Source organism: Anastrepha obliqua, chromosome 2 (genome assembly GCF_027943255.1).
Source record: "Anastrepha obliqua isolate idAnaObli1 chromosome 2, idAnaObli1_1.0, whole genome shotgun sequence".
Classification (NCBI taxonomy): domain Eukaryota; kingdom Metazoa; phylum Arthropoda; class Insecta; order Diptera; family Tephritidae; genus Anastrepha; species Anastrepha obliqua.
Window position 1 is genome coordinate 108,298,301 of NC_072893.1, and position 12,517 is coordinate 108,310,817.

The following is a 12,517-nucleotide window of genomic DNA, read 5'->3' on the forward strand; positions in this document are numbered from 1 at the left end:
TCTTCGTTCAATCTTTATGGCTGAACACAGATAAACTTTTAGCGGGAAAATAAATTTCAGTTATTTTCTTAATTATCCCCATTGGAATTACTTGTAGGATACGTCATAACTGGCCATTTAAGTGATTTTTCACACGATGTACATGTGAGCAAATTGAAAATAAAAGTTTGAACATGTAAATACGCAGTAATAAAAAAAAATTTATTAACGTGTACTAGTTTTCTATCCGATTCAATCCAAATTAGTCAACTTACATACTAAACAAGTCGAGTTATATTAATTACCATTCTACTTAACTGAACATGACTGAAACATAACGCTTTGAACTGAGAAAGACGGCGCAAATCAAGGTTGATTTATTAAGGTGTGGCAACCACCCAGCTGAGTTTTTCGCCGTAGATTTGAACAAAGTCAAAATGACTGGTTTTGCTTGTGCTCGGGGTGGATTTATTCATCTTGGCGCAAATTTTAAAAATAATTTCACTGACGAATGAAGAAATAAAGAAGAAAGAATTAAGTTTGTCGAGTGAGAAATTCACCGGTGTATACATGTTAATTAAATTAACCGGTCACCGCAAGTTATACTTCAATAATAAGGCAGCGCAGTGGCGAATGAAATATCCATTTATTTAACTGCAGTTCGGAAATAGCGTGGTGACCATATAATTCAAAAAGTTTTACGGAGTTAAGTGATACCAGAAATTTAAGCAGTCGACGTAAATTAAATCGACATTTGTCGAAATTGAAGCGACAAAAGCAGCACACGAATTCCGCTTTGAATCGATCACAAGGGGGAAAGAGAGGCAAAAACTAGCAGTACATAAAAAAAAGGATAATTTCATTATGGCCACATTCCACATCGATCAAGATGCAGAGAAGGAGAATCCACAAATGGCTGCGGTATTAAAAGAAAAAACTCTGGGTACCGGCGGTAATAGAGTGAATCCCTTTCAGCCTTCTGTACTTGGAGGTGCCATTCTGCCAGTTAAGGGAAATCAGATTGACGGTATGCGGCGCACTAACATGGCAGTGCTAAATGCAAATTCAAATAACGGACATGAGCGCAAGACAGCTGGTGGTATGGTGGGTAGCAAAGTGGCATTTCGAGAGGTTGGGAATGCACAAATACACAATGATAATACCGTAATATTAGCAGCAGCGGCAACTAATAAAAATAACTTTAGTGATGCTTCGCTGGTTTACGCTGACGATGAATGCGTTTTTGAATCTACGCCAATGTCTGTGTCCGAGGTGCTTTCGCCGATGTCCGTTGATCGTTCCCTAGCTGGTATTACTCAACAATCCGATGTGTTTGAGGATGACAATGACGACAAAAAAGTCGCTGATTTAACTACCGAAGAGGAGGAACGAAAACGACGCCTCCTCATTCCTCGTAATGATCGACAACGTTTCTTCGAAGTTGTGGAATACCAAAGAAATATCTTAGAATATTTCCTTGAAAGTGAAAAGAAGCGTCGACCTAAACCGTACTATATGCGTCGCCAGGCTGATATTAATCATTCAATGCGCACAATACTCGTGGATTGGCTGGTAGAAGTGTCCGAGGAGTACAATTTGGATACAGAAACTTTATACCTATCCGTATCGTATATTGATCGTTTCCTTAGCCAAATGTCAGTAGTGCGCAGCAAATTGCAACTGGTTGGTACAGCAGCCATGTTCATTGCATCGAAATATGAGGAAATTTACCCACCAGATGTCGGTGAATTCGTGTTCATTACAGATGATACCTACAACAAAGCACAAGTTTTACGCATGGAACAGATTATTTTGAAAATTTTAGCATTTGATTTGTGCACACCGACGGCTTTCGTGTTTGTGAACACTTATGCTACGCTGCTAGACATGACAGACAAGCTCAAATTTCTGACTCAATATATTTGTGAATTGTCACTTCTGGAAGCCGATCCCTATTTACGTTTCCTACCGTCGTTGATATCTGCTGCTGCCCATGCATTGGCAAGACATCTGTTGGATTACACGATTTGGACAGTTGAATTGAAAGAATTAACAACGTACTCTTTAGAAGACCTTAAAGAAGTACTCCTGCATCTGTGTAAATCGCATAATGCTGCTACAAAACTACCGCAACAGGCTATACAAGAAAAATACAAGGCCGATAAGTATAAAAAGGTATCAACAATCAAACCTATTGAACTGGATGAAGCAGCATTTGAACTTATTTTACGCAAAAACAATGAATTGCAAGAAATTAGAAGGGAAGAAATAGACGAAAAGGCCGCATCGAGGACAAATAACGAACATATACGGCGGACGATCTCTCTGATGTTCAATTGATCCAAATCAGATGAGCGGACACATCTCAATACCTACTTTAAAAGTTTTTCGAGTTTGTTGAGAAACGCTTAATAGTACTTGTTCATATTTTATATTTCCTCTTATATTTTTGTGTTTGTGTTAAGGGTTGGCTAAATTTCCAATTCAAGCATATTTTCTCAGGTCGTAAAACTTTAATTTTGAAAATTAAACTTATACATATATGATTGCTGTAGTCGCAAGACAAAAATATATAGAGAATTCAAATGGTATATTAACATACTTAAATAAAAAATCCTCTGCAGTAAAAGTTAAAGCTGTAAAACACGAGTATTAGGTCGGCTAATAAAAGTCATTTCATATAAAAGTTATTTCAGAAAATGTGAAAAATAAGTATGCAACTACGTCAATCATATTTACTTATAATTCACGCGATTTGTATACAAACTGTGAAACGTTTGCTTGAGTATAATAATTTATCCATTCTTTGTATGTATTTACTTGTGGAGTCATTACGAACAACCGTCAACGGTTTCTTCATTAAAAACAAAACAATTTTTAATTGTTCCCGCCAATCCTTATCCGAAATATCTAATGAAGTAGTTTGTCTTGATTTTTAACTGTAAGTTTTTATTTTTATTATAAGTTGTTATTTATATTTTTGTCCTTTTATACGATTTTACTATACTACATATTAACGATTTTAAAAATCCACAAAGGATTAGTAATCCGGTTTGGTAAACAAAATATGAGCTTATTAGATACTGTAATTCGTATACAAAATTACACATATTTATGTAATGTCGCAAAAGAGGTACATATGTCCACTAAGATAATATCTTTAAGAGTTCTGGCATACAGTATAAAACATTGAATGCTTGTAATATGCGTTGAACTTTTTCTAGATTATCTATGAATAATCTCACTAGTAAAAATTTTGCGAGTTGGTCCAATGTTGGCAAGCGATTTGCATAGGCTTGATCTTTGAAAATGTTTACTATACAGCTTTGGTAGTATGATTTGGCCACGCGGTTTGGTTATGGCATTCGGTGCTTGGACACAACCGATCGTGTAATACAATAATTTAAAATTTTTGGCTCTGTTTAGAATATTTTGCTTATCAAAAAATAATATTGTAATAAACAAAGCAACTGCACTGAGGTGTATACATACATATAATGCTAGCTATGGTATAAAAACGCTGTATAACATATATAATAATAATATAATATTTTTTAAATAATAAATATATTCAGTCAAATATGTAAAATAAACAGTCTAATCATCTCTCTCGAACGATGAACTGCACGAACGATTCATCTGCAAACGATATCAAAGGAAAAGTTAGCAACTAGCTAACAACGTCCCAACTTGCATGAAGCAAAGGCAAGTCAGTGGAAACAGCGCTCCATGCGCTAGTTGACACGGTTGAGAAATCCCTTCACTATAAGAAGTACACCCTCGTTGCCTGTCTAGACATCGAGGGTGCCTTCAATAATATATATCTGGAAGCAATTACAAATTTGCTAACGGAAATGTGAGTAAACAGTGCGCTAGTTTCGTTTATAGAACGAATGCTAACTGGACGAATGATAAGCGCGAATCTGAGAGACACAATCACTAAGAAATTTCCAATCAGGGGTACACCTCAAAGTGGGGTAAGCTCTCCACTTCTGTGGAACTTAATTGTCAATAATCTTCTTCAAGAACTTGGACAAATATGTGAGGGAAAATAATGTTGTTGTTGTTGTTGTAGCAGCATAACATTCCCCGTGCATACTCGTATACGAGGAATGCTGTTGAAGTGACAGTCCTTGGCCGGATATAAATCCGGGTCGTTCCGGTTACGTAGAACCGACTGTCGTGGGAACGGGGGAGGGAAAATAATCTCATATGCCGATGATATTGTTATAATAATCTCGGAGGAAACAACTTCCAACATTATGCGATCTTCAACAAAGATCTCTCAACAGACTATCACTTTGGTGTAAAATTCGAGGACTTGAAGTGAATACCGAAAATAAGGGAGCTGATACTATTTAGCATGCAACATAAGGGGGGAGATACATGTAAATGCTTAAATTTCCTTGATGTTTGTGATTTATTTTTTTTTATTAAAGAGTCATTATATGTTTTTAAAAATTGGCATGTATTTTGTTTAAATATTAAAATAATACAAAAAAAATGTTTTGATTATAATAATTTAAAATGGCGGGTATACGTGAAATTCTTCCTGTGAAGGTCGGAGCGAGGCTTTTTAATCGGCGGGCATTCTAGCATCGTTTCTAGTGATCTGAAAACCAAAAAACAAACATTTTTGTGTTTATTAATGTCATAATTTGTTGGTGAACCTAAAAAAATTAAAAAAAATTAAAAATTCACGAAATACAATGCTTAAAAAAAATAAAATGAATTTTGGCCCTAATTTTTCATGTTGTTTTGCTCTAAAAAAATTATTTTCTCAAAAAATTGTTGGAAACTTGTAGGTTCACATAGAAAGTAATATCATTAGAAAGATGTGTGCAAAATTTCAGGAAGATCGGTCAATAACTTTTCGAGTTATCGTGTACGCCAATCCGAGAAATATAGTTTTGAGAAAAACGTGACTAAAAAGTCCCAGAGCTCGAAGGCAAAGAATTGAGTTGTCACGGTTTACGCTCTATAATATGAGAAATACTGAAAATTATGTTCTAAAAATTTGGTAACATATTCTGAAAGGTCTATACTAACATATTATGGGAAAAAAAAATTTTTTTTTCAACATTTTACATGTATCTCCCCCCATAAAACACCTCCTCTTAAACACATATTCCTAGGAGAGAAACCACTTAGAGTAACAGAAAAGACGAAATATCTAGGACTTGTACTGGATGGGAGCCTAAATTGGGGGCTCACAGTCGCAGATAGAGTACGCAAATCTATGATGGCATTGTACTCCTGCGGAAGGCTAATTGGAAAGAAATGGGGACTGGAAACCAGAATAATATACTGACTGTGCACAACAGTGGTTAGGTCTATTCTCTACTATGGTATTGTAATATGGTGGAATGCCCTTGAGAAGGGTGTGAACATCAAAAAACTTGACAAGGTTCAAAGACTAGCATCTGTTCTCATAACTGGCGTGGTGTCAATCGCACCATCGAAAGCATTATATGCGGCATTAAACTTCCTGCCGGTAAATCTGCAGGCAATAAGGCTGAACACTCTAAGTAAGTGGTCAAATAAGAGCTATGGTCACGGCAAAATCCTGGCTGGCACTTCGGAGCTTTCCGCCCTCACGACTCTCCTACCCTCAAAGGAAGAGTGGGAACGAGACTCGCTTATTTCATGCTCACAGCGAAGCGAATGAATTTGCGATTGGGAAAGATGCGCAAGCAGTCAATTCATGGTGCAGATGCTAAAGTCGACGGTATTGTTCGCATGGTGTTTGAGGCGCGTATTTAATCCAGGTTCAAGTTCTGAATAGTCATACGTTTTTCCTTGCACGATTTCTTTTTTACAATTAAAACCAGAAAAGTTTGGTAAAATTTTTGAGTTTTTTTTTTTAATTATGATTGCTTTAAAATAGCGTTTTAGGTTTTTTTGAATTTGATATTTAGAAATTTCTTTTCGGTATAAAATAGTTCATATGTACACACATATAAGATGCATATATTTAATCTCTTTAATCAAATCTAAGCTATATTGATGACAAAATATCATTCTAATATCCGTCCAGAAAGCCAAACGCGCATACACGAATACATACGTACATATGTATGTATGTATATAAATATGCAGACAAACTTTCAACGAACGCAAAATGTATGCATATAAAATAGCGAATCGAATAAATGGCCGATTTAGAAAGGTAAATTAACCATTATAGATTAGCGCAGGCATAAAAGACATGTCATAGGTGTGATACATCGTTCCGTATTTGACTCATGTTCAAGTCCTCTATACACTTTTCTTTGTTCAATATTTTTCTTAAATTTTTTGTATTTGGTTTAATTAGAATTGATTTAGAATAGTGTATTCAGGTTTTTCTAATACAGTAGACTCGGGGTTGAGGGAACTAATTCGTGCAAGGGCTATTCCCCTCAACCCAGACTTTCCCTTCAATTGAGATTGAAATTATACATGTACAGAAGTAGGCGGATTATAAATATTTTATTAATACTATTGTATGCAAGGTAGAGGTACATAGTTTGTGCAGTGAGTGTATTTATTTCATATAACAAAAACATATTATTTAAAGAAGTCCAATATATTTAGTACATTGTTTTTTCTTAACTTCCAGTAATTTTTCACTGCAATATCCCTGATATTGTTAAGAAAAATGATATGTTCGAGCGAGTTGGTATTGTGTTCGGGCCAATGGATTGTTTTGTCAATAATTTTAATGGCTTCAGCTGGCTCTATTGTACACTTGTCGCCGTTTATTTCGTCATGCTCATCCTCATCCTCATCAGATGCCTCAACAGGTTGATTAACATCATCGATAACGCCCTCAGTACCATTAGCGCAATTGTCATCTATTCCTGTTTATATTCTTAGTTCGTTGACACTTAGGTTTGACTGAAATAAAAAAAAATATGGCATGTTAAGTGCACGTGTAACTGTAATGATTGTGTTTTTTACCTGTGGAAATGCTGTTTCAGTTAAATTGAGTAATTCTTCAAATTCAGAATGTTGTTGTGCAACTATCTGCTGTCTTAAAACACTGAGAGGCACATCATCCTCGATACACTCATCATTGTCTATCGGATTTTTTTAGTCAAGTAATGGACACCAGCATTTTTTAATAACGTCAGCATCGACTTTTTGCCATACTTGGGTCAAAAGGCAAATGGCATCTTTCAAAGTAATTTTTTTTAAAAAGTCGGCTATTTCGTCTTTACCAATAGCTGATTTTAATAAATATGTTCTATAGTGCAACTTGGTTAACCTTATTACATTCTGGTCCATCGGCTGGAGAAGGGGTGTTACATTTGGTGACATATTTATATAAAACGAAAATTGAATGTGGTAACCTAAAAAACAAAAAAAAAAATTATTTAGTTCAATTTATTATTTAATAATTTAATTTACCTCTGGCACAAAGGAATTGTGGAACCATTCTTCGAAAATGTCCGCAGTCATCAATGCTCTTTTTGAGCACCTGTAGTTCAACGGAAGTTGAAAATTTCTGAATGATCGTGGTTTTTTGGCTTGACCTATTACTAATGGCTTTAATTTGTGTTTTCCAGTTGCATTAGTGCACACTAAAACTGTGACTCGCGCCTTTTCACTTTTTCTTCTGCACGCATTTTTTTCATTTGAGCTAACGTATGTTTTGTCTGGCAGTAATTTCCAAAATAATCCAGTTTCGTCAGCATTGTTAACCTGGATTTCATCCAACTGTAAATCATTTTTTAGCCCCTTGAATACTGGCACTGCTTCTTGATCAGAAGACAGTTTTTCACCGCAAATTTTCAACAATCTAATTCCAAATCTAGCTTTGAATCCATTTAGCCAGCCCGAACTTGCGTTAAAGCCACTTCCATTTCCATAAATTTTTGCATGCAGTTCTTTAGCTTTTTCTTTAACAAGGTTTCCAGATATTGGAATGTATCGACTTTTTGAGTGATGAACCATTTATATAGCTTAGTTTCCATATTAGCAAACTCACCCTTCTTCAGGGACTTCCGTTTAATGCTGCACGCTGTCGGTGCTTTTAAAATCTTTCTTTTGCCATTTTTTATTCGTGATATGGTCGATTTGGTATTACGTCATACTTTAACTGAAAAATTCGACTTTTTTGGTTTCAGATGATTCTGCGACGAATGCCGATTGGCACCGCTGAGCACCTCTCGAAAAACATATCTCCAAAAAAACTCTGTCATGGGCTTATTTGTCAATATTTTATTATTAATATTTTTTAAAAACTTATTGAAAAGATGTACAATAACATGCAACTGATTTTATTAAAGTATCTTAAGCCATAAAGTGTTTTTTTTTTAGCGCTAAACCCTACCACCCCCTTAATGTAAAGCCTTTATCGAGCTGTTGTATAATTTCAGATTTTGTTTTGTATGCGCAGTCTAACATAACTGTACAATAACTGAAATTGCATAAAAATTTTGAGGTTCCGTCTACTCGGTACTTATTAGATTGAAGGCTCCCTCTACAGAATACTCAATGAAAGAATTTTTGTGGTCCCCTCAACCGAGTAGTTCCTCAATCTGGGGTTCCCTCAACCGCGAGTCTACTGTATCTGTTATTTAGAAATTTATTTTCTATATAAAATTATTCATACTGCTTTTGAACTGATTTATATGTAAAATATCCATAAGGGCAATGCATATGAATATGCAATCATATATGTATGTATGTATTTAATCTCTTCAGTCGAATCTGAACTACTTACAAACACATATTGACGAAAAAATATTCTAATATCCATCCAAAAAGCCAAACGCGTATACATATTTTTTTCGATTGCCAAGGCATAGTGCCCTATTAATACCTTCCATCGGGCCAGACAGTTAATAAAGAATATTATTTATTCGTTTTGAAGCCTTTGGGAGAGATGCTGTATGTTGCAAACGGCCGGAAATGTGAGCAAACAATTCTTGGATTTTGCATGATGATAACGCGCCAACGCACCGATCAAAGAGATCAAAGAGAATGCAACGAAGGAGCTGAAGGCCATCCCTTCGTCGGCCTACCAGGGGCGCATGGAGGACTGGGTTAAACGTTGGCACATGTGTGTTGCTTCAGGCGGGTCATATTTTGAAGGAGATAAAATAAATTTGCCTGAAATTTAACTCCCTTTTGTTTTATTTAAACGTTCCCGGTACTTTTTGATCATAGGGTACACATATGCGGTTTTGCGGACAGAAATGTGTGATTCACTGGAATTGTTCAAGGAATCTAACTCGCGACTGTCGAACAGTTAGAAGACATATTTACATACATATAAGGGTGCATACATATGTACATACGGAGCCGCGGCCACTCGACATGCCATAAATTCAAGATTTACCAAATATTGGCAAATAATTCTACCCGAAATATTGGAATATTGACTATTTTCGAATGGTCGCGAAAATTGACATATGGACGGCTCGTTTTATGAATGAAAGTACTTTGCTCCTAGAAATATGACCTCGAACTTGTGAATGCATTTCTTGTTTTTGTACCATATAATATTCTAAATTGTTCAGCGCTGTCGCGACTAAAAGAATCATGACCGCTGCGACTGCGTCTACGAATGTATTTTGTTTTTGTAGTCGGTGGCTTAGATTTTGGGTGTGGACGACATACGCATGTTGAGGCATGTGTTTTGGTTGTGTTCTGGAACATTTGAATGTCCATTAACATTCTCTGTTAAGTTAGCTAGTTAGCAGTAACATTTGCTCGTTCTCATTCCATTAACATTCTCTCACTCGAAAAAAAGTTATTTAACATTCTCTGCCTTCTCATTCCATTAACATTCTCTGCCATTAACATTCTCTGCTGTTAGTACTTTATTTAACATTCTCTGCCTTCTCATTCCATTAACATTCTCCGCTTTTATTATCCAGAGAACGTTAATGTATTTAACGTTCTCTGTATTATCCACGCACGGTGGGAAATGGGATAGCAAGCCACAGGGTGTCGCGTGTTGCGTGAAATAACGGCGAGCGTACGATAGGTGACGCCATACACACCTACCACTACGCTGGTTCAGTGAGATGGCGCTCTTCCGTTATCCGGCGTTTGTTGCTTAGTACACCGAAAATATTTTACTCGCCAGAGTACGCGTTTGAGGTAGCGAAAAATCGTTACCAAGGGAGACGTTAATTGTAAACAAAATAATAATAGACGTCAAATAGCCGGGATTAAAATATTTAGATTTTGCATAGTTTTTCCACAGGAAAGATGTTTCAAGAATTTCCCAAACACACCGGCATTTATAACATTCGTGATAGTATTGAGTGCCTGGAATTGGAAGTGCATTTTCGGCATGTCAACTCCTTGTTAACGCTGCCAAAATTTGAACCCAATCAGAACAACGCGAGCAAAAGTGCTGTGAAAAAAGGTGAACGTTTCGAGCAGGTGGACAATGTGACCACCGTCACACGCATTCGCTGGCAACAAAAGTTACTCAGCCCCAGCGAAGTAGAATACTATAAAGATGAACGCAATTGCATTACCGACACACACAAAAAGTACCATCAGTGGCTATTGGCAGACGGTATGCCAACAGAAGCATCAAGCGGGGGCACAGCACCTGGCGATGTCAGCAAACGTAGTCAGAAAAATAAACGCCACAAAAAGTCAAGAAAAGCAGCGAACGCATGCCAACAGCGCTGGGGCGAGATATTCACCTACGTGCATGAGGACCACTTCAGGCCCGAGAAGGCATTGCAAACGGCGAGTGTCGGCAAAACTGTACAACAGCCTGTCCCCATGACGGAGGCGCTGCAGCTAATGTATGTCTATGCTGCCATTTCACCAGACACACAGCTGCTTTCGCTGGCCTGGCAGCCACTAATGCGGCAATTACACATCTATCCTGACTTCAACGACTTCGAAGCGAATCCCTATTACCTAGAAATCGACACGGATTATCGCCATTTGTACGCCTACGCCATCCGCAATGTCTCTCAGCGCAGACACATTGCCAATCCGGTGCATTTCTTGCAACTACCCGAATTGGCCACGCACTGGCAGGGGGAGCGTGACTTAAGCGCCTTGTTCGCCATGCCGCCAAAGCGCACCACGCGCGTTTCTCTGCTATTTGAATTGCGTTCAGCCAGCGGTTTCAGCTATGACAACATACATGCGCGCTACCACATCCAATTGCCGGCGCACACGTTACTGGAGGAGGGTATATTGCATGCCAGCACGCACGCCAGCTCGCCCGCTCACGGTAATAACGAGTGCTACTTCGGATACAATTGGCAATTGACACTGCTCTGCGAAGAGGAATTCAATCCTGTCCACTTGCTGCATATCTACTTCGAACTCATTTCCATCGACAGTTGGGCGCGTGAACGTGTCGAGGGCTATGCGCACTATTCCACCTATCTTCTGGCCGGCTGGAACTCGGTGAAGTTGCAGTGTTTGCGACCAGCTGAAGGCCTACTGGAGTCGTTGTCGCGCTACTTGATTGGCGGTCGCCGAAAATTTGATTTTATGCGGTACTACACAGATACGAGCGAGGATGCACCGCTGCAATGTCGCTATGGTTGTCGTATGGAAAGCACGGGACAGCTTGACCTTATCTGTCAACGTTTCACGCAACGCAACTGTGAACTGCTGCAACCGTGTGCGAATCGCACGAGCGGAATGACCTTGGATGATATAATGCTGGCATACCGCGAGGCGCGCAGACGTCTGGAGGCTGTGGTGTTACAGTGATTTTTAAGATATGAAATTGGAGGAAGCGAATAAAATACTTTTATATAAAACAACCATAAAATTGGATTTTATAAAAAACTAGCGTACCCTCGCTAGCTTCGCTAGACGATAAAATCAATGATTTGCTGAAAGAGAATAAAATTAATACGAAACAAAGCAAATTCTTTGATACAATTTCATTCGAACTTTATTGTAACACTTTTTGGTAGACAACGTTTTTGGTTTTTCCATCTTTCGCGTGAATAATGACGATGGTTTGCCAACTCGTGAGCAAGCTACATACAATTGTCCATGAGAAAAAATTGGGTATTCTAAATTAATACCGCACATTTGTAGAGACTGTCCTTGCGCCTTATTAATTCTCATAGCGAAGGCAAGGCGAATAGGGAACTGCAAACGTTTGAAATCGAATGGTAAATCCGCCGGAATCAGTGGAATTCAGGGTATCAAAATGTATTCTCCTTTGTACTTCCCTTTCAAAATTGTTGCTTCGATAACGTTACCCATTAGCTTCTTCACAGCGAGTCTGGTACCGTTGCAAAGTCGGGGCACATTACTATTGCGCAGCATAATAATCGGTGCTCCAATTTTTAATCGTAAATTATGAGGTGGTAACCCTGGCAAATCGAGTGAGTTTAAGAATTCAGTTGGATAATTTACGACCTCATCTTGATCAGTAAAAGTGTCCATTGACTTATACGCAACTATGTCACCAGGTATTTGATCTAAAATAGCTGAATTTATATCATTGACGTCCTTATTTTTCCCAGCTAAAATTGCTCTTTCGCTGAGCCAATCATGGTTTTTGTAATGTTGAACTATGTTTGGAAATACACTCTGTATCAAT

The 12,517-nt window shown here is 37.7% G+C and overlaps 2 protein-coding genes across 2 annotated transcripts; both read left to right on the plus strand.

Annotated features, from left to right (window-relative positions):
* Positions 1 to 411: 411 nt before the first annotated feature.
* Positions 412 to 3,572, plus strand: LOC129238668 (G2/mitotic-specific cyclin-A-like). The gene has a single exon (XM_054873769.1). The coding sequence runs from the start codon at positions 844 to 846 to the stop codon at positions 2,317 to 2,319; it is 1,476 nt and encodes a 491-aa protein (XP_054729744.1). The 5' UTR covers positions 412 to 843; the 3' UTR covers positions 2,320 to 3,572.
* Positions 3,573 to 10,160: 6,588 nt separating this feature from the next.
* Positions 10,161 to 11,720, plus strand: LOC129238037 (tectonic-like complex member Mks1). Its single transcript, XM_054873073.1, has one exon. It carries the CDS (start codon positions 10,186 to 10,188, stop codon positions 11,668 to 11,670), a length of 1,485 nt encoding a protein of 494 aa, XP_054729048.1. The 5' UTR covers positions 10,161 to 10,185; the 3' UTR covers positions 11,671 to 11,720.
* The last annotated feature ends 797 nt before the right edge of the window (positions 11,721 to 12,517 follow it).